This window comes from Epinephelus lanceolatus, chromosome 18, assembly GCF_041903045.1.
Source record: "Epinephelus lanceolatus isolate andai-2023 chromosome 18, ASM4190304v1, whole genome shotgun sequence".
In the NCBI taxonomy this organism is placed as follows: Eukaryota; Metazoa; Chordata; class Actinopteri; order Perciformes; family Serranidae; genus Epinephelus; species Epinephelus lanceolatus.
The window spans coordinates 36,794,132-36,820,000 of record NC_135751.1 but is presented as its reverse complement, the minus strand read 5'-3'; the positions used below and the strand labels follow the sequence as shown (position 1 = coordinate 36,820,000).

Here is a 25,869-nt window from a genome sequence, read left to right as displayed (position 1 = left end):
TGGGTTAGGAGATGAGTTAAGCAACAGGACTGTCACACAGGAGACTGGGGTTTGAGTCCCATGTGAGTCAAAGTTGTTTTAGGATGTATAAAGCTGCTGAATGCACACTGTGTACTAGGGCCGTAACGGTACATGTATTTGTGTCGAACTGTTCGGTACGCGACTTTCGGTTCGGCACGACCCTGTACCGAATTATTGGGCACGGGATATTATTTTATTTTGTTTTATTTTAATTCCGTTTTTGCGAGCCGAACCATTTAAAATATCTAGTTCCCCGACGGACATAATTGAGTGACGGACCGAGTCCGACCATAAATCTCTGCCTTTACTTTGTGCAGCGCATTCTCGCATTTTGACAACATGGCAAGTGAGCCTGACGAACCTGAAGACCCACCCCCAAACCTTAAGTCCTCCGTTTGGGAACACTTTGGTTTCAGGGTAAAATACAAAGATGGAAATAAACAAGTTGACAAGACAAAAGCAGTGTGCCAACACTGCAGAACAGCGGTCGGGTATGTACTTGGAAACACGTCTAACATGCTAACACATCTAAAGCGACACCACTCGAGTTTGAACGTTAACCGGCACGACTAGAAAAAGCAATCTGGTGCAAACTACGATATCGTCGTCGTTTAAAAAGAAAGAGCGTTTCCCTGACCATCGCGCTAAAGAAATAACCAACGCTATTGGAGTTGAGTAAAATTGTTTAAGCTGCACTTTAGATATAAGCATGTTTTGTTTACTGCACTTTAACAAAGTGGGAAAGCTAAGTAAGTTCCTAGTAAAACTGAATCTGAGCAGGCTTTAAAGCTGACCAGCTGCACTATACTTTTTATTTTAATTGAGTAAAACTGTTAAGGCAGAAATCTATATTTATATTTTTCATTCAAAAAAATGTGTTAAAAAAACAGCAGGATTTTATTTTTCACTTTTATATATTTCTATTTACATTCAAACAATGTGAAAAAGCAGGATTTTATATATATATTTGTTTCATTCAAAAATTGTGTAAAAAGAGTTAACTGCTGTGGTGGTATGTTTTAATAAGGTTACCAATAAGTAAAAGATATTTAATAGTTGTCTATTTTTTTCATTACTGTACCAAAAAAAAAACGAACCGTGACTTGTGTACCGAGGCACATACCGAATCGTGATTTTTGTGTACCGTTACACCCCTACTGTGTACACAAACTTTAGACCTGTTCAAGTTAACGTCATATATCGATGCTGCTGGGACGCCCAGGAATACACACCTGGGTGCAAAAAGCATCAGTCAAAGATTAATCTATCATGGAAATATTAGCCCACTAGTTTTTGACAAATTGATTCCTTTCAGCTCTAAAATATATTGTATTTCTTACTCCACTATTTTTATCGGACAGCTTGAGTGATAACTTACTTTACAAATTAAGACTTTACACAGGCTACAGCACTGGTTCTTAACCATTCCCCTAATGACATGAGGTTTCCCTTCAGGGATCTCCATCTGACGTGATTTTAGTTGCTGGATATGATTAAGACCAGAATTCACAGTTTCAACTACAGCTGAGGAAAAACTGTGGAGGAAGTGAAACCTATGATTAGAATAGTCACTCTCACTCACACTGGACTCACTTCTACAGTGAATTCTGTAATTTCAAAAAAAAAAACCCTTTTTCATCCTAAGTTTCCTGACGTCATAAAAAAACAACACAAAAAAGTCAGCAAACCTTAATTAAAAGCGACAGGAAACCTCCCCTCCTGGGGGTGTCCTTCTGTGCGGACTTTGCATGTTCTCCCCTTGTCAGCGTGGGTTTTCTCTGGGTACTCCAGCTTCCTCTTGGTGAAGCTGGAGTACCCGAAGCTGGTGATTTAAACTGGTAACAACACTGACTAAGGCAAATTAGTGTTTCTTGGATGCAGTCAACGTGCCGCTAGCCCGGTACCTGCTGGTGTGTCCTCACCTTGTTTCTCTGATAACTTAAGTTCCAGTGGTCAGTTGCACAAAACAACTTAAGTTAACATTTTCCTGAAAGTCCTACATAAGCTTTCCTCAAAATAAAATTAGTTGCACAAAACACCCTTAAGTCTTCTCCTTAAGGTTTCCTTAAAATGTTTACTTGCATATTTAGGGTTTTCTCCTCGTCCTGGTCTTACACTTAAGGAATCCCTAGACTGTTAAAAGACCTTGGCAACCAAAGCAAGGTAAAAAAAAAAACTTCAGGTATCCCTGACTCTGTCTTAACTGCAACATGAGTTTATGGTGATAAAGGAAAAACCAAACACACCCTGAGAAGAGTGTTCTGCAACAGGTGAACCCAGTGGATACGTTTTCAGTTTTACACCTTAGATTTGACTGAATTATTTTTCATTTTAATTTCTTCCTACAATTGCTTTCTGGTATTTGGGATCAAATTTACTTTTTAGTTTGTGCTTTTTATGATTGTATTCCTCCAGAAGTTAAATGTTTTCCCCCTCTATCTAATATGGTTTTCTTGTCTTCTTTTCTTCTGCCATTTTTTCCACAATCTAACTATAAGCCAACTTTGCGTGAGTCCAAGCAAACAAACAATCTCCATGGAAACTTTTACTGCTGTAAAATCTCTTTCAAAGCAGTAATGTTTTTCTTTAACTAAGGAAGAATCTGCTCTTACGTCTGGAACCTCCCGTCTACAACGGGCTTGAGACTCGCCCTTGTTGAGGACTTGACTCAGATGCCGGAGTTACTCTCTCATCCTGAAACCTCCTTTTCGGATCCAGTTTGATTCGGCAGTGGGAACCTCTTGCAACTGCATGCCTTTTGCTAACGTCAACCCCATCATTCAAACCCTGGACCTTCCACATGGAGTGCTCTATCCACTCCATTAGTTTTCTTTAACTAAGGAAACCTTTTAAAGCATTATGTGCAACTAGCTCGGTCCCTCACTTAAGGAGAAATTAAGCCTTGAGTGTCATGCTTAAGGAGAAAACTTAAGGTTTTCACTGGCAGCCAAATTATCCGCAGAGGTTCTCAGTACTTCGGTGGCTGATGCAAAAACACGAATGTCCCTCTACAGCCAGTATTTGGTTAGTCTGTTCTGGGCTACTGTAGAAACATGGTACCACAACATGGCGACCTCCATGAACAAGGACCTGCTCCCTATGTAGCTATAAACGGCTCATTTTAGGGTATCGAAAACACAACGATTCTTACTTTCAGGTGATTATACACTAAAGAAAACATACTTATTAGATTATATTTTTATGTCTGCCAAAATATCCCACTAAATCCTACACACTGGACCTTTAAAGCAGGGCTGCAGAATTATTGCAATATTTAATTCTTATTTTCATGCATCCTTATTATATCACATTTTTCATTTCTGCCAATAAATCCCCCTTAATCCTCCACCCTGGAACTTTAAATTTAAGCATCTGCACACTGTCTATGTCTTTGCTAATTATACTTGTACTTAAGCAACATTCACATGCAGGACTTGTGATGTATTTGTTATTTTCAGGGTGATACTGCGAAGTGATGCAACTGATTACTTCCTGCACCACTGTCTACTAAAGCATTAAATCAATATTTGGGGATATGGATGTGAAACACTTCTGTCCACGCGCCTCTTAGTGTCGACATGAATAATTTTGGGTGCACACTTTGCAGCGGCAGCATCACGTCAACAAGTCTCAGTGTGATTTAAAGTCGCGCCGTGGGGCTGTTAACCGTGATAAATCGGTGGTTTGGTCGCCTCATAACTCGTGCACGTTTGTTGTGTTTACCCCCACGTCAACGCCGGTGTAAAGCCAGATAAAGCCCGTTAAAGAGCAGCCGACGGCGGGTACATAAATCACACCGTCCTGTCCGCAGCAGCCGCCAGCGGATGCCAGACCGGACACAATGTAGCCTTTGACGGGGAGCGCAGCGCCGCGGGAACGGGCTGTTCCTCACACCGGGAAGCTCGCGGACATGTGGCTCGGTTCGTGGAAGCGTCGCGTGGGGCTGCGAGTCCAATTTCCGTGGAGATAATAGCGAGAAAACAACGAGCTTCTGTACAGCCTGTGGTTTTATCAATAGACGGTGCTGTCAGCGTGCCTGTAGCGGTGTCTAGGTGTCAAAGTAGTGCACAGCCTCGGAGCGCAGCTACGTGCGGTAAACACGCTGCAGCAGCTCAGAGGGTAAATGTTAGGGTACTTTTAACAACAATAAGAAAGGTAAAATAAACAAACAACAACACCTTCTCACCTCTTTTTGTGCCCGCGAGCTCCCAGCGCCGCGTCAGCTGAGCCTGTGATGCGAGCAGTCCCCTTTTTTTCTTGGAGATGGAGCGGGAGCACGCGAAGCACCGCGAGAGTTTGGAGTTGAGGTTTCTGCAGAGTGAGCTCATGAGGGGAAAAATTCACTTTCTGGGTCAGCTCCAGCATAACATGTCTCTGCTCCGGGATGATTTATGTAGACAGTCTACCCTCCTCCTCCACCTCCTCCTCCTCCTCCCACAGGAGGAGTGCTGAAAATAACCTGCTGTACCTGCAAAAACAAATGTCATCTTCACTCCCCCAAAAAGATTAGACACAAAGAATGATAATGAGGAGATGTGGCTGTGGGGGATCGGTGTCTGTTTCTGTTGCCTCAGGCTGATGCGGTTAGAAATCCTGTTATTTGTGAACTCTTTTCATCCTGTGACATCAAACGTAGCAAGGAGCCCCCACAGAGCGGCTGATTCAGTCTGCAACACACACACACACACACACACACACACACACACACACACACACATCATCATCATCATCATCATCTGCTTTCAATCAGCGTCACACATTCACCCTCACTTCTGATTTTACTCTCACCGCTGTGTTGTCATAGCTTTGCTTAATATAAATTCATAACAAGGCACTTTGAACACACACACACACACACACACGCACACACATTGAGCACGAGCACACCAGAGACCTACAAGAGAAGGAAAAGAAGGTGCAACTGAGATTATTTCTAACATCATTTCTAAGCACTGATACATACAGTATACTGGGACAAACACTTTATTAGGTACATCTGTTCAGCTGCTCCTTAAGGCAATTAGTTAATCAGCCAATCACATGGCAGCAGCTCAATGCATTTAGTCATGTAGACATGGTGAAGACGAGCTGCTAAAGTTCAAACTGAGCATCAGAATGAGGAAGAAAGGTGATTTAAGTGACTTTGAACGTGGCGTGGTTGTTGGTGCCAGACGGGATTTTCAGCACAACCATCTCTAGGGTTTACAGAGGATGGTCCCAAAAAGAGAAAATATCCAGTGAGCCAAAATGCCTTGTTGATGCCAGAGGTCAGAGAAGAATGGCCAGACTGGTTCAGGATGATAGAAAGGCAACAGGAAGTCAAATAAGCACTGGTTCCAACCAAGGTGTGCAGAAGACCATCTCTGAAGCAACAACACCTTGTCCAACCTTGAAGCAGATGGGCTACAGCAGCAGAAGACCACACCAGGTGCCACTCCTGTCAGCTAACAACAGGAAACTGAGGCTACAATTCACACGGTTTTCTCACCAAAACTGAACAATAGAAGATTGGAAAAACCACATTCAGATGGAAGCATGGATCCATCCTGCCTTGTATCAACGCTTCAGGCTGCTGCTGGTGGTGTAATGGTGTGGGGGAGATTTTCTTAGTACCAACTGAGCATGGTTTAAACACCACAGCCTACCTGAGTATTGTTGCTGAGCGTGTCCATCCCTTTATGACCACAGTGTACCCATCTTCTGATGGCTACTTCCAGCAGGATAACGCACCATGTCACAAAGCTCACATCATCTCAAACATGACAATGAGTTCACTGTACTCCAATGGCCTCCACAGTCACCAGATCTCAGTCCAATAGAGCACCTTTGGGATGTGCTGGAGCGGGAGATTCTCATCATGGATGTGCAGCCGACAAATCTGCAGCAACTGTGTGATGTCATCATGTCAATATGGACCAAAATCCCTGAGGAATGTTTCCAGCACCTTGTTGAATCTGTGACATTAAGAATTAAGGCAGCTCTGAGGGCAAAAGGGGGTGTATATTGTATGTGTAGCCTATATATAGGTGTAGATTTATTTGCCTACCCCAATTAAAACATGTAAGTAGCAAAGGACTTTTGACAAATCAAAGACATTTACACCATAGATTGAGGCAAAACAGCTCAAATTGGTGCATAGAATACACCAGAATGCAGGAAAGTAAGTGTTTTATGCTCAAAATTTTTCTAGCAGAGGACCCCCAAACCCTGTAACACCCTTTATGTTGAAGCGAAACCTACGTTCTTGTGTAGCTGTAGATGTAGATCACATTTTATCATGTTTATCACTTTCATATATTTACTACTTTATGTAGTGTAGGAGTAGTGTAAATATAAGGCTTTGTATTTCACTACATGGTGCAAAAATGCAGTAGTACAAACTAAACTAAAGCTGATAGAGTGTTTGGGTTTCTTACTGTGGCTGAGCATTTCTGGGAATACTGCATATCTCTGTATGCATATCTTTCCCCGCAGATGAAGAGATTATCCAGCTCCCTTATGAAACAGGTTACTCTAAATCCCCTTCTGGCCTGCCTGCCCATTTCTGTCAAATTGGACCCTCTGGTGGCCTTTGAAAAAAAACCATGTCTACACATGGATTTATAAGCTGCAGAAATCAATTAAGTGACCAGAGCAGATGCAGACGGAGAGATTTGACGATGTGAAGCCATGTTCCAGAAATTAAAGGGTTTACACTCAGCTAACTGATTCAAATCCACAGCTGTGTTCTAAAGACATATAACTGGTTTGCTCTCACCTCCTGCATGGAGTCAAAATGTCATGCAAGGATTGACGTGTTTGCATTTGGAAAATGAGCTGTGGTTTGCAGCTGTGGGTAACAGGCATTTGCGTCTGTAGCTATAACGTCTTGACATTTTTCTCACAGATCGTGACGTGGATGATGATTGGGTAGATTTTTAGACTGATAAACAGCAGTACAGGTCTGAGGAAATTGTGTATTTTTGGTTTCGGTGTGAGCTAGTCCTTTAAAATCAGTGAGCTTGGAGGATATTATTGTTGACTGTGATCTTATTTAATGCTTAAAACTATGCATATTTACATGAAACAGGCATAAAAACATAGCAGCTTCAATGCACAGTTCGTGATGTAATAAAAGTGAAAGAGTAGCACCGCAAAAAACTGAATTCACATGACTGGAACCTGCAACTGCCTTCTAAAACACACACACTAACACCAGCCAACAGCTAAAACCTGATGTTAAGAATATGATTTCTTCATCAGATGTTATTTCTAAGCTTTCTTTCTTTCTTGAGTAATGTGGTATAGCCTCAGGAAATTACTCAAATGAAATCTGATAAGAGGAAATTATTTTTTCAACTTATAGACATTTGACTGCTGACAGCGGAGATGTTGCTTCATATTAAAGTGGTCAGGTGGGAAAAAAGGTTCAGAACCACTGACTTACATCACTAACACTTAGAAGAAGAAGAAGAAGAAGAAGAAGAAGAATATATACTTTATTAATCCCAGAGAGGAAATTCAATTTTTATTTTTAATCTGTTGTCATACCCTCCTGAGACCCGAACTTTTGTTTGGTTTGCATTTTTAGTTTCTCCTAGCTATTTGGGATCAGTAGGACGTGATAAGTATAAAAAACTACACACTGTCAACGATAATTACGTCCCAATGCCCTCAGACGAGTACTTCCTAATTAACAGTGTCTTATTTTGTTGCTAAAATTTGTCAAACTTGTTTCCATATCAAACTACAAACATTATTAATCATAAATAAACAAGTTTCAGCCATAAAATGTGATGACTGACTTGGCAGAGATGGCTGCCATCTTGTTTTTACATATATTAGTGTATTGTGCTCTTACTACCACTAGATGGCACAAAAAGTGTCCACGAACAAGGACAACAGGTCTGAGTTAAGTATAATGAAGTATAAGGTCAAGTAAACCTGAAATGTGATGTCCACATATGAGGACACAGGGTCTCAGGAGGATATGGAGACAGGCCTGAAATACACACATGCACACACAGAACATGTACATGCATTAAATGGAGAGATGTCAGAGTGAGGGGGCTGCCCATGGACAAGTAGTTGGGGAGTCAGAGCCTTGCTCAAGTGCCCAGGAGGCCAGCTGACACCTCTCCAGCAACCAGTCCACGCGCCATACTTGGTCCAGATGTGGACTTAAACTGGCGACCCCCCCTGGTTCCCAACCCAAGTCCCTTTGGACTGAGCTACTGCCACCACACTTATGTTTGCCTTTATATTAAAACACTGATGAGCCCTTTAAAACACTTGTGTCCATGTAAAGCTGCAGTTTCCTGTCTCCTGATGTGGTGCAGGCTTGTACTGTGTCCTCCAGAACATTAAACGCTCAGTTCTCTTCTACTTTATTCAGTTAAAATAGCAGCGATTTGCCGGTTTATGTAACATTTCTATTTCTGTAACATTTTGAGGAGAAGCACTGCGTAACAAATCTGCAAAAAAAAAATCCCATCGTATATAAATAAATAACAGGTTGATGTGATTTAATTCAACTTGACTTGACTCATGTGAGAGCCTGACATCAGCCACTAGAGGACAGTAGCATCAAAGTGCAGCTCATATTAGTGAACTCTGAACATCTTCCCTTTAAATGCTTCAGTTTAAAGTAAAAAAAAAAAAAGACCTGTTAAACATTTTTCATATGTTTATTTGTCTAAATCAAAGTGAAGGCACACATTTACAAAATATATAATGCATTTATTCTAATGAAGCAGTGTGAGTGCATTTTTGAGTCTGAGCATAAATATAGTATATGCATAAAAGCATGATGTACAAGGGTGTTTATGGTGCTCAGCTACACATTCTCATGTGTGTGTATCTGTGTGTGTGTCTACAGGAGGTCCTGCTCCACCCAGATCGTCTTCTTCTGCTCCTCCTGTATCCGCTCCTTGATGACCCTGATGAGGTCGTCCGTCCCTGCCCAGGCCTCGGGCTCCAGGGTGGCATAGAGGCAGGGAATGCCCTCCAGCTCCTTCATTTTCGCCCGACACAGCTTCACAAACTCCTCCTCCGACTCCACGCGCAGAGGCAGCTTCCTGTGTGGACAGGAAACAGGAAGGAAGCAGCTCTGCGGTGGTGAGTGTGGTGATGTTTGGAACCCATGATCTCTGATGAAATCCTGTAGATGCTTTGCAACAGTGGTTTGTCTACTTTGTTGTCATTGTCAGAGAGACAATAATGGGTTTGTATTCTATTTGTCTTTTTAAAGGTACAATCCACCAGAGTATATGTCAGGCATCAGGGTTTGTTGACATGAAAACATGCATCCCCACTGACAATATTATCAACACACTAAAATGAAACACAGCAGGACATGCTGCTTTGAGTGAGATGCTCAGTTCTCACGTTTGTGTACAGGAAAAGCTTGTGTTCAGCTGCTCCCATCACTGTTTCAACTTCACAACTATTTACTGTGCAGCACATATAAATGCTTCACCTCCTGAGACCTCAGCTTCTGTTTGGTACGTATTTTTACTGTCTCTGAGCTGTTTGGGATCAGTTCGACCTGATGAATATAAAAACTAAACATTGTCTTTGAACAGGAAGTAGTTTTAGACAAAAGATGTCCTCATATGCAGACACTGGGTTTATTTTGATAGTTGCAGTGTGTAATAAAGAATAAACTGTTTATGTCAGTGTCTGAACGTTGTTGTGCAAAAACTAAATCACAAAGTCTGATAAGTGTTCATTTAGAAACTCAGCATCAATTTTCCTCTTTTCATACTCCAAGACAGGAAGGTCCTTTTCTCTGTAGAGACAGTCTGATCATGAAGAAGTCCCAACATCCTCAAATGAGACAACAATAAAGACCCAGTGTCCTCAGATGAGTACTTCCTTATCAGCTTATCCTGTTACCGTTGCTAAAATTGGTCAAATTTGTTGCCATATCAAACTACAAACATTATTCATCATATATAAACAAGTTCCAACCATACAGTGTGATCAGGTTTTGCAACTTGTCCACTTTTCTGTTGGTGCAGACTGACTTGGCAGAGATGGCTGCCATCTTGTTTTTACATGGATTAGTGTGTTGGGCTCTTACTACCACTAGATGGGACAAAAAGTGTCCACGAACGAGGACACAGGTCTGAGTTAAGTAGAATGAAGTACAGTGTAAGGTGCAGCAAACCTAGATTGTGATGTCTTCATATGAGGAGGCAGGGTCTCAACCCAAAGCAAAGATACTTATTTTTCCTCTTATCTGTAGTGCGATTTATTAATCTAGATTGTTTTGGTGTGAGTTGCCGAGTGTTGGAGATATCGGCTGTAGAGATGTCTGCCTTCTCTCCAATATAATGGAGCTAGATGGCACTCAGCTTGTAATGCTCAAAGCGGATTTTTATACTGTATCACAGCATAAAAATTAAGTGTGTTTCCACAGCTCATCTAGCACCACTGAACTAGCTCAGCCAAGGAGGACACCATTAACATTTACCTCTCGTGCTGTCACGAGCGCAAGCCTCTTGTCCATGGGTAGATGCACATTTCCTTCTGCACGATGAAACAGTTGGTGGGTGTAGTTTAGTAGAAAGACAATAGTTCCTACATGAAACTGCTCACAACAAGGTCTGTGGTTTATCTTGAGTAACCGGGTCATGATTTCTGGAAAGAGACATTGCTGTTGAGTTTTTCAAATGTATGTTTTTGACACTTTGAGCACCACAAGCTGAGTGTCATCTAGCTCTATTATATTGGAGAGAAGGCAGACATCTCTACGGCCAACGCATTCTCACTCCGACCTCGTCACAGGGTTGGGTTTAGGACAAAAGAACAGGGTGTAGCTTCAGAAGCTTACGGGACGCGAACACCACTCTCTCAGGTCAAAGTCCGCGTTTGTTGGACCCATCCTCTACCACCCCTCCCCCCACCCCACTCAGACTTTCACCACCTTAACTTTCGTCCTTGTCCCGCCACGTTTCCCCCGATGCCATCAGGCACCATTAAACTATAACAGCAACCGGCCGCGCATCATGCCTACATTAAAGGACGCCTTTTTTCGTTGGTTTCTGATGCTGCAAGTCACTACCCAAGCGCTGGATTTCGACAACTTCGGAGTGAGACCAGGCTCCTACGGCCAATGACATAAGGTAGTTAAGATGGGTCCTAGTGCACACTTTCGTGCACATATCGTCTCATCACATGATCCGAGACTTAAAGGGGCAAAAAGCGAAATCGTTTCACCGCTAGGTTTGCTGTTGTGCACTGCTTCCAGTCGGCTTCCACGCTAATGTTTCTACTCTTCTCCGTGAGCCCGAGGCTCATGGCTCCAGCTCATGCAGAGTAGGGACGTTAGCGTTAGCTCCTGGAGTTAGCACTAGAGCTACTACGGCTACTGGAGTAACTTACAGCTATGGAGCGCTATGGAGCGCTTCTACCAGCTCTTCTAGTCACTGAGCCTCGCCTCCATTTCAGCAAATATATTACATTTATTACAGGGACCATCATCATTGAAGTAGGCAGGGGAATAGCTAAACACAGCCGCCAGGCTGCCCGCCAGGCTACATTTTACAATGCTAATTGCAAATGTTAGCTGGGCTGCCGGGCTACTCACCTAACACAACCGTAACGCCTGACCCATTGCTGGGACCGAGCCGCTAATAACTCAAGCTCCGGACATTAACCCATGCTACGATTGTAACATTAAATTTAATTGAATCGTCATAGCGACATGTGCCTAACGTTACTGGAACACTAATTAAAACAGACATTTGACTCCGCCATTTCACTTCGAAAATGCTATACTCCAGATGAAATTACATTTCTAGTTCTTCACATAGCGATTTTTTAATTCTTTCAATCTAGAAATGATGAATTTCGCTTATTGCTCCTTTAACACTGGATAACATCAACACACATATTACCCAGAAATCATCATTACATATCTGTATGTAACAAAAAATACCAAAGAAAGTAGGAAATTAAGGTACTATTAATTCAATTTAACAATTTTAATAGTCGATTTATAGTTATAGATTATTTTAATTAATGGAAAAGTTGATTTACAGTCATAAAATAAGCATATAATTTTGTTGTAGATGCTACTGACTGTTTCACAAATAAAGATAAACATGCAGGAGCTGGGTTTGCTTTTTTCAAGGGCATATAGCAAAAAGCACTGTTTTTTTTTATTTAATGAGAGTTTCTCTTTGAACACAGGCATATTTTCAAGGTGTAAGTCACTCATAAGGGCCCATTCTCCACCTAACACATTGTTGGAGGGCCCAATGCCCCAGTGCAACCACACTACCTGCACTGTCTATATTGACATCCCTGTCTACAGTCAATATCTCCAACACTCGGCAACTCGCACCAGAACAATCTAGACTGACAAATAGCACTAAAAGTAAGAGGAAAAATATGTGGTTTTTGGGTGAACTGTCCCATTCACAAGGTCAAACAGCAGACTTGCTCTTAAGCTGGTTTGCTCTCACCTACTGCATGCCATGGAGTCAAAATGTCATGCGAGGATTGACGTATTTGCATTTGGAAAATGAGCTGTGGTTTGCAGCTGTGGGTAACAGGCACTTGCTAAACGTGTGAGAATGAGTGAGGTTTGTTGGGCCTACCGTAACTTCTTGACATTTTTCTCACAGATCTTGATGTGGATGATGATTGGGTAGATTTCCCTCCGCAGGAGGTCTTTGATGCAGCTCAGCTCAGCCTCCAGCAGGCAGTGTTTGCCCTGGTGACGGGTGGAAACAGTGGGCTTTGAATAAATGCAGAGTGTGATGCAGACACTGGCACACAGTACATGATCGAACGCACAGATAAGCACATAACACAATTAGAAAAACACACTCTATCAGATGGCATTTTGCCAGATTGATAGGATTTAAAAGGACATGCTGGTATGTTTCACATCAAACAAATAAAGGGATCTTACAACAGTTTTTGGTTTCTTTGATGCAACAGTTTAACATTTTGGGAAGTTGGGTTATTCAAATCTTGCGGAGAGTTAAATGATGACACCACTCTCAAGTCTGTGCACTAAATAGGATGCTAGAGCCAGAGGAATGTTAGCTTAGTTTAGCTTATCACAAAGCCAGTGTACTTGGACCATTATTATTCCTCATTCATATAAATGATTCATCTAATGTCTCAAATAGCCTTTCCCCAATAATGTTTGCAGATGACACAACCCTTGTTCTCTCCAATACAATATATTTAAATATAAGATGATCTAACTTAATCATCTTTAGTGGCAAAAAAATATACTCTAAAGATTTCTTGAAAGTTATAATTGAGTCTATTAAGATGCCTCAACTGTCCAGTACAACATGTGGGGCACTTCTGTTGATGAGAGTTTGAATTGGAGCAAACAAACTGAATGGGTTAGTGAAAACAATGAGGGTTAGTCATCTCCTAACCCCTTATTATAGTCTGATTTATCCCTCTCTTTCATATTGTAATGTAGTTTGGGCAAGTGCTTTTCCAACTAACATAAAATTTTGGTCCTCCAGAAGCGTTGTGTTAGGATCACAACCCAGTTAGAGTCACACATCTGATCTGCACCTTTATTTCAGAGACTTCAGATTCTCACTATTTATGACACTAATATTTTTCAAATACGTTTTCATTTACAAAATACTTTTAAGTGAACGAAATATTCCTGAGTTGTTCATGACTTATTTTACAACTAATCTACAGTTAAATTCATAATTCACTCGTAAATCATCAGATCTTCATCTTCCTAAATTTATGACTTGTAAAGGTCAATTTTCATATTTTATTATCATTATTTTAGACATTATTTTATGTTTGTTCTTTTAGCTCTCTGTACTTTTGAGTTCTTAATAAGAAGTATTAATTTTTCCTGCCTTTTTTGTGTTTTAATTGTGCAAAAAATATAAACTATGAACTATAAACTACATGTAAGTATACAAACAGAAGTATCCCATTTGATTTACAGCAACAAAAAACAACCTGCCAAACCACAAACTGTCTTTTTCATTTTTTTTTGCTCTGTGGGAACAAACAAGACTTAACTTTCTTATTAGTAAACTGCAGAGGTGCGAGGCAGATTTTGTTACCAACACAACCATGCTAGCTGTTTCCCTTTGTTTCCAGTCTTTATGCTAAGCTAATCAGCTGCTGGTTCCGGCTACATACTTACAGCACAGATTTCAGAGTGGTGTTTCAAACTATTGCATTACATACAAACACTTCTAACTATGAGGAACCTTTTTTTTTTTCAAAAGAACAAACACCTAAGCAGAAAAATGCAGGCACACACACACACACACACACACACACACACACACACACATACTAATCAAATACCTTAGAAGCAACAGCCTCTATGTTTTCTCGGGTGATGCATTCAAATGTGGCTTGTTTCTCTTTGTAGTGAATGAAGGGCTCCACATTCTGTTTCAGATGAAACTCTTCTTTGGACAGGGTGTCTAAAATACAGAAATATATCATGAACTCTAAAAGCTAAGAAACTTTCATTTGTCAGTGATCACCACGGTACATTTGGTGCACAAGGAACAGAAACTCTTGAGGTTTTTGCCCTGGGGAATCTCCAGACGTCCCACATTCTCTTGGCGTACCAGATGTTCGACTCTGTGCACCAGCAGCTTGTTGGACCCCATGGGGACGGTTGTTTGTCATGGGACGGCAGTGTTCATTCTCTGTGTCCCTAAATGGAGGTTTAAACTCCTCTGTGTTGTTGTTGTTATCATCAGCATCATCAGCATGCATCATCCTCCCAATTATCAACTAGGCCATCTTCCATCCGGCCCCCGCCGTCTCTCTGGTTACGCTCCTTAACATTTACACCACAGTGCAGTACAATACCTGACCTGGATCCCAATAGTAACTTCCTTCTCCCTTCCTTCTCACTACCTCCTCCACCTCTATGACATTAAAGTGCCTGTCCTGGCACTGATCACACCCCTAAAAATTCCTCTCTGTTCATCAAAAGGACATTTTAGAAGGTTTTTTTCCCATGAAAAAAATCCAGTCACGCCTTAAAATGGCTTATTCTCCTCCTCCACCAAAATTAGTGCTTGTATGGGGGGGGTTTGAATATGGGAAAACCCGTTAAAACTAGGCCTGCTTTCCCACTTCCAGTAGACTAGAGCTGGCTCTTCAGTAGATGAGTGTGCCTTTCTGGTGTGTCACGCTCAGTGTCATGGACAGGCCAGAATACAGAGTTGATATATGGCAGAAAGCAACACAGAGGCCAATGAAAATGTCAAGGTGTTTACCTCTTTTTTAAATATCTGGTACTTATTCAGTGTCTCTCTCAAACCCTGTGCCAACCTAATTTTGAACAGTGCTCAATTTTTGACAGAGACGAATGGTATTTTGTGGCAGCGTGTCATTGCATCACAGCAGGAGAGGGATCCACCGGGGTTGTCATGTTTCCATCACTGCCGATTGGAGCCTTTTGGAGCTGTATAAATACCTGTGATGACTGCAGAGTCCCAGGAGCGAGTGCCCATTGTAACTTTCCCAATCAACACAAAAGCCATGTTAGAGGGTGTTTTTTTGTCCAGTGGGACAGGGTCTTTAGATGTAACTCTACACCTTCGCAACACCTTTCTACCGAGTATGCAAATAAGTTCCTGCCTCTATCTCCTTCCAACCATCAGCTGAGCGCCCTCAGCTTGAGCGTACCTGCTCACCTTCAACCAGGGGCATAGCACCAAATTCTGGACACTGTGCCTGAGCAGTCTCTGTGGGCACAATGCCCTTGAGGGGGATTTATACTTGTGCGGCAGACCCTACACCGTTGTGAGCATTTATACTTGTGCGTTGGTGTGTCTGTGTCACCTTGCAGTTACACCTCCAGAAAACTAGTCGGCAGCGGAGGTTTCTGTGAAGGGCTGTAAATTTGATTTGATTCAAAACACACTTTAAACATGGCTTTAGAGTAGCAATTTCAAACCCAAGTACACAAATCAGCTTCACCATAACTCGCAGCATTCACAGACTAAGTACATGTCTTTTGCTGGACACGTTTTCCAAACAAATGCAACATGCTAACGTTATTAGCACACTCCTATGGCATTTTACATTGTATAAATTAGCCTAGCGACGAGCAGAGATTTCCTCTGCTCATATGAAGCCAGGATAAATCACACACAAGACTTAAAGTGCTATTTTTGTGGAGGCTTTATTGTCTTCACAATTTATTGTTTCTTATCTGTGAAATTAAAGTAAATAAAAGCTTTGTTTCCACTGAGGGAAATGGTTCCGCGTCTCTTTCGTGCATCTTTTAGCGCATTTATTGACAAATCCTATTAAAAGGGCAGACTTAACTATCTTGCACTTTAAAAGGATGACATGGGCCTCAGAGAGCTTCCACAATTTTTTTTTCCAAATACAAAGTTCAGTCTTTCAATTGATTTAATCAGCCAATTATATTTTAGTTACAGCACTAATTATTTATTAAAACATTTCAAACAAAGCCGAACTTTTCATTCCAGGCTTTTCACGGGCCACCTTCCCATTGGGGCCCTCTGTAATCAGTCCCACTTTTCCTGCCACTACGACTTTCCCTGACTTCGACTCTGCTCATCGAACGTCAACGTCAGAAATGTAATAGTAATCTACAGTGCCCTCCAAAAGTATTGGAACAGTGAGGCCAATTCCTTTATTTTTGTTGTGGACTGAAAATATTTGGGTTTGACATCAAAAGATGAATATGGGACAAGAGATCAACATTTCAGCTTTTATTTCCAGGTATTTACATCTGGATCTGATACACAACTTAGAAGATAGCACCTTTTGTTTGAACCCACCCATTTTTCATGAGAGCAAAAGTATTGGAACATGTGACTGACAGGTGTGTTTTGTTGCCCAGGTGTCTCCCAATTACATTGATTATTCAAACAATAAATAGCACTGGATGTCTGAGCTCAGTTTCAGATTGGGTACGATAGGTTTTGCCTGTGCAGACTGCATTTAGAGGTGGAACCAACATGAAAACCAGAGAGCTGTCTATGGGTGAAAAAGAAGCAATTGTGAATCTGAGAGAAGATGGACAATCAATCAGAGCCATCGCACAAACATTGGCCATAGCCAGTACAACCATTTGGAATGTCCTGAAGAAGAAAGAAACCACTGGTGTACTAAGCAACAGACGCCGAACAGGTAGACCAAGGAAAACATCAGCAGTTGATGACAGAAACATTGTGAGAGCTGTAAAGAAAGACCCTAAAACAACTGTTAGTGACATCAGCAACAACCTCCAGAGGGCAGTAGTGAAGGTATCACAATCTACTGTTCGCAGAAGACTTCATGAACAAAAGTACAGAGGCTACACCAGAAGATGCAAACCACTCATTAGCAAGAAGAATAGGAAGGCCAGGCTGGAATTTGCCAAAAGGTACAGAGATGAGCCTCAAAAATTCTGGGAAAAAGTTTTATGGACTGATGAGACAAAGATTAACTTTTTCCAAAGTGATGGAAAGGCGAAAGTTTGGAGAAAGAAAGGATCTGCTCATGATCCCAAACATACAAGCTCATCTGTGAAACACAGTGGAGGTAATGTCATGGCTTGGGCTTGCATGGCTTCTTCTGGGACGGGCTCTTTCATCTTCATTGATGATGTAACACATGATGGCAGCAGCAAAATGAACTCAGAAGTCTACAGAAACATTTTGTCTGCTAATTTAAAGAAAGATACAACCAAACTGATTGGGAGATCCTTCATCATGCAGCAAGATAACGACCCAAAACACACTGCCAAAACAACAAAGGAGTTCATCAGGGGCAAGAAGTGGAAGGTTTTAGACTGGCCAAGTCAGTCTCCAGACTTAAACCCAATAGAGCATGCATTTTACCTGCTGAAGAGGAGAGTGAAGGGAGTAACCCCCCCAAAACAAACAACAACTGAAAGAGGCTGCGGTGAAAGCCTGGAAAAGCATCACAAAAGAAGAATGCAAAAGTTTGGTGATGTCAGTGGGTCACAGGCTTGATGCAGTTATTGAAAGCAAAGGATTTGCAACTAAATATTAAGTCTCTTTCACTTTAATCTATTTTAAGTTTATATGTTCCAACTTTTGCTCACCTAAAAATTTTGTGTTCCATTACAAATAATGCTATCTTCTAAGTTGTGTATCAGATCCAGATGTAAATACCTGGAAATAAAAGCTGAAATGTTGATCTCTTGTCTCATATTCATCTTTTGATGTCAAACCCAAATGTTTTCAGTCTACAACAAAAGTAAACGAATTGGACTCACTGTTCCAATACTTTTGGAGGGCACTGTATAACATGAGCCTTCAGTTTGACCACATTATCAATCAGTTCATGTGTTGCTAATTTTAGTTCAACCTTGTTCCTAACTGCCAACTCTAAAATAGGCATGGAAAGCTGATGCTGATGGGATTGGTTCCTTAGGTTTGAGATGTAACAAAGCCTGTCTGTCTGAATCCATGTTTTCAGACTGTTATTGGTACACTGCAGTTCCAAGGCAACGAAGATAAGCCCTGGCTTTGACTGCTTTTTTGCTCATTATAAATCTTGTATTATATTAAAAACACCACATGGAGATGTCAACAAGACTTCATTAAACAAAATGACACATGTCACGGTGAATTTACTTCCTCCCATCACACACTGACCTGGTTTGCAGGTGTTGAATTCCATTGCTCCCCCCATGTTGAGTATTCTCTGGATAATGGTTTTGGCCAGAGCAGCTGGACTGAATAGGACCGGCCTTCTCCTCTGGGTCCGCTGGGGGGTGACTGTACTGTAGGGAATCAGGTTCAAACTCCGGCTCAGCTCACTGTCTGGGTCAGCAGTGTCTGTTTACAGCCCACACAAGACAGCATGCACACACACAGAAAGAGGAACACTTAATGATACATGCAGGGCAGAAAGATTTAAGGAAGCCTAAAGGTTCACAAGGCAGGTTATTTTAATCCATATATTTCAACTGCTTATACACTTCAGCTAACATCTCAACTTCTTTAATTATTTACTCTTTAAATGGCAATTCAGCTTTTTTCTATTCTTATCGACCGTTTCAAACGTGACAACATTAATAATCTTAATTTGTCTCTTTGTACTGCTTCCCTCAGATGAACTTTGTGAGCTTGTGGTTACCACAAGGGAAGTCGTGTGCATGATATGCTTTGCGTTCAAGTGGTAAGTTGTGAGAACATTGCTGCTAGGTGATGGCAACATGGTCACAGAAGCTAACAATTTAGCAAGTTAGCAACATTGTCCTCAGACATATTATGAATTTATGAAGAACAACTCTATTCAACTTAAGTTACAGCATATTAAATCACCATCCACTGAAAAATTAACATTCAAGGCCTCCGCCATGTCTTTTTTAAAAGATATTTTAGGGCTTTTTTGCCTTTAATTGATTGGACAGTTTTAGTCATTTCAGACTTCCTTCATTTTCAGGCTGGTTTTGTGGATTTGGAGCTAAATGTTGTGCCTGGGGCACGTCGTGTATTAATGACACTCGTTACCTGGAGAGGTTGGAAAAAGATATACGTTTCTTCCCTGTTCCAAAACCAAAATCAAACCCTGAAAAGTGTAGGGTTAGCTAGCTAGCTACTGAAGATATAGCCTACTGAATGTATACACATGCTGCTTTTGCTTTTTAATGATTATAACAGTGAAACAAAGACCGACCCTACTGTACAGGAACCAGTGAAGGGAAGCAGGGAAACTTTGCTCATATTCAACCAGCTGTGTGTCATCACAGTGTGCGCAGATGAACGCTTGACTTCCGGACATCCAGCGGTGGAGGTCTAAGTGCTGGCAGCAGCACGGGGGCGAAGCCAAACACTGTTCATCTGCACACATTGTGAATCCACACAGCTGGTTCAATATGAGCAAAGTTTCCCTTTATATTCATTGTCTTGTGTGGCGATCAGCAGTGATGTGGTGGTTCACTTTTACACTGTGATCTGTAGCCTATAGTTCGGCTTTAGCTTCTAACTATCTTTGTCTTTTTAACCTGTTGTTGCTGCTGAGTCAGTTTGACATCCTGGATATATCCTTCAAACACAGACTGTAGACCCCTCTGTCTGCTTCTCTCTGACATCACTCTTTCATTTCTCCAAATATATTATAATATTTCTTCAGGGAGTGCAGTTAGTTACAGTGTGGGCTCCATGCTTACTGCGACAGCTTGTCGGACCATCGCAAAGGGGCGGGGCTTAGTGAAAGGTCAATTCCAGTGAAACAGTCTGTACTTAAAATGACACTTCACACCCTCTCTGGTGTCTCTGACCTACTGCTTGCTCTATTTTAAAGACATGTTGTCATGATGTTTCTTCTGGTTGCTGTGGAGTTTTGCTCCTCCTGCATCACATTGTACTCACCTTCGGGTCTAAGTGCCTCAAACCCTTGTCTGGGTAGTGTTGTGCTGCCTGAGTTGATGATCCTCACACGCTCGTTGCTGTTCATTCGCTTGTATTTGATGTCCACCCTGCTGACAAACTGCAAATCAAAACAGTATTAAAGGCGGCATCTAAGCTGCTTTGTTCAATAATGCTTAAAACAAGGGGGTGAGATTACTTTCAGGCTATCAATAATTCCAACTGGGTGAAACAGTGGTATGAAACTCCTCAAATATTCATTATTTTGACTGCTCGCCTCTTAGTTACCCTTCAGTTAAACTACACCATGGTAGTCAGCGCAGGCTGCTCTGGATACCTGCAGCTGAACAAGTCGGAGATCAATATGGATTAACAGTATTTTGACAAATATTTCTATTTATGTTTTAAAATTGTTTTGCAGTTGTCATTTTGCTACCACCACGCAGGAATGTGGTTCTATAAAGTGTCATCTTGAATACAGCCAAGTCTACACGTACACAGGTATTTTTAGAGACAGGGTTTTTCCCTTCTTCCTGCTATTATTATTATTGTGATTGCTGCAAAGAGCAGTACACAAAAAAATCAAGGTATTGACACACACGCATACATGGGGGTAGATGAAAACAGAAGTACAGACAAACCGAGACAAAAATAGAAACAAAAACTAGAATTACTGCTTGTAAGCCTCTGCAAACCCGTCATTTACAGCTTACACCCATGTCTGTGAAAACATGGATCCTTGACACACATCTCACCCCGCAGCAGCACAGAAGATCTATATAATCAGCACAGTTTCAAGGGCTGACCTTTGACCTCTAGGATATAAAACGTCATCACTTTATCATTGAGCTGGAGAAGTGCTAGCACTGCAGACCGTGAACGTCAACTCTTTAGCTGCTTGTGGGGAAAGCCACAGGGAAGCTGTCTTCATCAAGCCTCAATCACCTGAGGACAGGCGTAGGACACTTTGGTGCAGCAAAGCAAAAATGGGATCTTGTGGACAGTTCCCACTGCGAATGTGGGGCTCCACTACAAACCGTGGAACATATAATAACCAGCTGCGACTGGTGTGCCTCAACGGAGCTGAAGGTCTAAGGACATACGCCAGAAGAAGAAGACTTTATCACAAAATCCTACTAGACATTTGTGTGAAATTAGTTATGGCTGAAAACATGTCTTGTGTGGTCACACACTGACCTTTGACCATCAAATTCTAATCAGTATATCATTGAGTCTGAGTGAATGGTTGAGCCATAGTTTAAACTAGAGACCCTATATTTGGGGACCTTGCCACTGGATAATGTTACCTCTCATGAGAGATACCTGTTATGGATTCTAAGTGCTGCGTGCAGGAACACCATTACCAGAAAGTGGATGATTGGACTGACATTATATATGACATCTTTAGGAAGGAGAGGATTACTTTTTCTACACTGCAACAGGACAAGGTTTTGATGGGGATAATGGATAGTGAACATTAAACCTGTTTGTTCTTCGTCTGTTTAAAGTACATTTATGTCCTTTTGACTTATTTTAATTGATTTTTTTATTGATTTTTTTTATCCTTGTTTGTAAAGTGAGTATCATGAATTCATTCTGGTCCAAATACGGAGTTCAGTTTTTTTTTTGTGTATTTGTTTTTCTATGTTCATACCTATATTTACATTTATTTTATTAGTTAGGGACCTCAGCTGAAGTGTAAGGACCCTCTTGTTCATTTTGACTCCTGTATTACACATTGTAACACACTTTTAGGTTACTCTCTGAACAGAAGGCCTGGAAAGATCGGGCTATAAGCCCTTGGAGTATGATGAAGGTGTCTGACTGGACTCTGAAATAACTAAATAAAGGGAGAATTAAAAAAAAAGAAAAAAGTAAAATGTAGTACTAATAATAATAGTAGTAATAATAATAATAAATAAGTTCAGGTTCAGACAGAGGTTAGCCAGGTGATATTTGTGAGTGTATTTAGTATCGAATGTATTCAGCTTTTCTTTTTTTTTTTTTTTCCTCATCGCCCCTCAAAAACCCCTCTTCGAGACTGACAAAACCCCCACGGAAGCCACAGAGGTGCTAACTGAATGCTGGTGTTTGTGAGAAATTTCAAATGAACTTGAAACTTGACCATGACTGGAAGTGGAGGTGGTTGGAAACCTCCTGTCTGCCCATACAAGCACTGTTTTAAAAAAGTAACATCACCCTAAAGCCACACTGAGAAGAAAAAGACGTTGGCCAGTCAGAAGCCTGAAGAAAAGCTATTATTGTAAGGCTACCTGGAGCAGTGACCTCTGATGCCTCTGTTCCTCAGTATAGTAGAAGAGTCACTGTTCATTTATGTGTAAACAGGTGAAAAGTTGTGATAGCAGGAAAAGGTCAATTTTCACTTTTGGTCTGAATCAGGGACTCATGTTGTTCCAAAGTTGTATAATTGCCTAGAGTTGGTTCGTGTTCTCACGGCAGCATTTACAAGCGGACCAGATCAAATGCCTTGTGTGAGAAAGCTGCTCTTGATTGGTCAGAATTTCCATGTGGGAAAAATCCAGGAAGTAAAGCAAACGTTGAAGAAGAGTACACTTGCAAGATAAATGTGACACTTTCTAATGTCACAATGGAGGGACAACTATGCAGGTTAATTTTAGCGCTGCTCATCGTGGACTATATTGCTGTCATTGTTCATTTTAGTCAAACCATACAGTTTGAAAACGAGGCGCGGCTCCAACTAGAAAACAATGTTTTGATGCATTGGATGTGCTGAATGTGCATATTAAGGCAGTACAGGAGGAGGTGCACATTAATAATCCTCCAGTACTGTAACATGCTCATGTTTAACCCAAACAATGTGTCATGTGACTGCAGGACTGAGACCACCTCTTCAAGAAGTGTCCGGTTGTTTTGGTGCACACCTGAGTGTGATTGCTGTGTTCACACCTGCCCAAATGAACCGCACTGAGGGGGCAAACGAACCTGAGTTTGACTGAACCAAACCAGACAGGGCAGGTGTGACCAGGCCTCTGAGGTTAAAGGGTGTAACTTTAAGCACTGGATGATAAATTCAGTTTTTCTTCAAAGTGATCCATTTTGTTCAACACAAAACATCTGAGCCTGTAGCAGAGGTGCACCACTGCCTGGAAGAGACAAAAATCTTGTCCTACAACAAAAGGTTTTATTTCCACTTCCTTACCTGTAGTATCTGAGTGAGGAAGATGCTGGCTCTAGACAAGCGTGGGCTGGCTTTAGGATCAGGAGACGGGCTGGCTTCTTCTGGTGGCAGTAAACTCATCTACACAGGAACAAACACACAACTCATAGATCAAACAAATATTTGTTTTTCTGAAGTGATGCAAAATTCCAACTTAGAAAAATGCAGAATTTGTGAAACAGTAGAGAAGTGGAGACAAAAAAAATTCTAAATGGGGTATAAAAAGAAATTAGTGAAGGAGTGTGACACAAAGACAATTGCTTTAGTCAAAATGAATGTGTTGCTATATTAATTCCACGTATTCACATATATATGTGTGTGATTTATTTTTTAAATCTTTGCTAAAAAAATACGTTTCTTACTCTATTGTTGCGGTGGACTTCATTCTCTTCTCTCCCCCCTCGACACACAAACTTCTGAATCTTTACCAGGAGCAGCTGCTGGGCTCTACATTCACACACACACACACACACACACACACACACACACACAAAAAAAAAATCAAACTCATGATTTCGACACAGTAACAAAAGTAAAAATGTATTATCATGTCAGAGCCTGTCATCCATCAAGCTGCTTCCTGTGCTTCTCTGGTGACAACAACAGGTTGTGGGACTCAAGTGTGAAAAAATACAAAGGTTTGACTGTGTGTGTGTGCATGTTTGAGTGTGTCTGTGTGTTGCTGCTGTGTTGGGAGATCAGTGAAACTTCTAAAAAGCAGATGTAGCCCCCTTTGTCCCCTGCCGAACTCTGCTTGGTTGCTCAACTGTTACATCACCTTTTCATCACTCTCAGCATCCTGCAGCACTAAAGTGGAACAGATGCATGAAAATCTATCACTTCCAGCACTTGAACGGTCTCTGACGCCATGCTGGTTTGACCTCTTCAACCCCCCCTCTCTCACCATAGGCCTTTTTTTGTCAGGGGAGCAGAATATATCAAACGCGTAGGCTTCATATGCAAAACTAAAGGTTTAATCTAACTCTCGTTTTCAGTGCCAAAATGTCGTTCAGTTTTAACATAACCTCTCTGTACCGTGAGTTGCTGGGTATGGTGCCACGCTCGGACAGGTCGGTGCCATCGTAGGGGTCGACACGAGAACACAGCCACTCACAGCGGCCCTGGTGCCTGGTGTCCAGCACGTGTACCACCTCATCACAGCGTACGCTCAGGGAGCAGCTGTCTGATTGGCCGGAGATGTTTAGGTTGACTCGTATGTGGAAGGAGTCGCCAGATACCAGCGGGCCTTCTGTGATGTCCCTCTGGAGTCGACGGTAGCCTAGAGCGCACACTCACGTTTAAATATACAGTATATGGATACTACACATACATATATAAAAACGACACTTACAGTCAAAGTTGGCTCGATAGTGCAACTTGACTGGTCCAGAGCAGTGCTGCAGCGTCCAGTGGGCTTCTTCCTGAGTGCTGGTGTCCAATGAAATGCTTTGGCTCTCTCCACGTATGCATCCCTCAAGCTGGTCACAGCATAAGACAGATGAACGACAGGTTAAAGTATTCATGTTAAAGGTGTGTTACACATAATTCTGGAACTTTAGCAAATTAGTCCCTCGATTATAGTTGATAGTCATTGGATAAATGAACATTAAAAACAAGCAAGCATTTGAAAATATAAAAAAATAAACTGCTCATGGTTAAAATGTCTGGATTTGTTTTATTCTATCGTGAGTGTATAAAATTATGGACTTCACCTATTTATTCGTGAACCCCCATTTTGAGGCCTTGAGTTTGGCAGTTTGCCCGTCACCATCTTGGATATTTGGAGGCGGAAATGATCATATTTGGACGACAGGGAGGAGAAAACCCCAACGCTAGCTGCTAGCTCGGTTAGCACAGTACATGTACAGCTATGGTTAACTGGGATCATCCATTCATCCATCCATTTTCAACCGCTTATCAGATGACAGACAAGATATGTAATCCCTCCAGTGTGTTCTGGGTCTGCCCCGAGGTCTCTACCAGTGGGACGTGCCCGGGTAACCTCTAATGGGAGGGCTCAGGAGGATCCTGATCAGATGCCCGAACCACCTCAGCTGACCCCTTTCGATGCGAAGGAGCAGCGGCTCTACTCCGAGCTCCCTCCGGAGGGGGACTGTGATAATGCTAATTTTCACCATTAAAACAAAATGGAAAACAAGACTGAAACACACTGAAATAGTGACAGCTATAGCTAAGTCCATACTCTGTGAATCTGGGGTTACGCCATGGTTATGTTACCTAACCAATGTTGTCCCTGTGGTAGCAACTTCTTAACGGACGGCACCCTCCTGTCACTCAAAGCAGCCGCATCTCAAGGGCATTTTTTCTTGA

General features: G+C 41.6%; 2 protein-coding genes across 2 annotated transcripts in view; both read right to left on the bottom strand.

The window, feature by feature from the left end:
- Positions 1–4,552, bottom strand: part of LOC117268150 (carbohydrate sulfotransferase 12-like) — a 20,413-nt gene extending 15,861 nt beyond the window's left edge. Inside the window, exon 1 of the mRNA XM_033644354.2 lies at positions 4,208–4,552. The gene's annotated coding sequence lies outside the window, so the exon portion shown is untranslated. The remainder of the gene's footprint in view (positions 1–4,207) is intronic.
- Positions 4,553–7,707: 3,155 nt separating this feature from the next.
- Positions 7,708–25,869, bottom strand: part of card11 (caspase recruitment domain family, member 11) — a 43,021-nt gene continuing 24,859 nt past the window's right edge. Inside the window, exons 17-25 of the mRNA XM_033643863.2 lie at positions 24,890–25,016; positions 24,574–24,817; positions 23,901–23,985; positions 23,521–23,619; positions 20,343–20,460; positions 18,621–18,803; positions 14,323–14,444; positions 12,609–12,724; positions 7,708–9,077 (exon numbers count right to left, since the gene is read on the bottom strand). Coding sequence (XP_033499754.2) covers positions 8,873–9,077; positions 12,609–12,724; positions 14,323–14,444; positions 18,621–18,803; positions 20,343–20,460; positions 23,521–23,619; positions 23,901–23,985; positions 24,574–24,817; positions 24,890–25,016 — 1,299 coding nt within the window. The 3' untranslated portion in view covers positions 7,708–8,872. The remainder of the gene's footprint in view (positions 9,078–12,608; positions 12,725–14,322; positions 14,445–18,620; positions 18,804–20,342; positions 20,461–23,520; positions 23,620–23,900; positions 23,986–24,573; positions 24,818–24,889; positions 25,017–25,869) is intronic.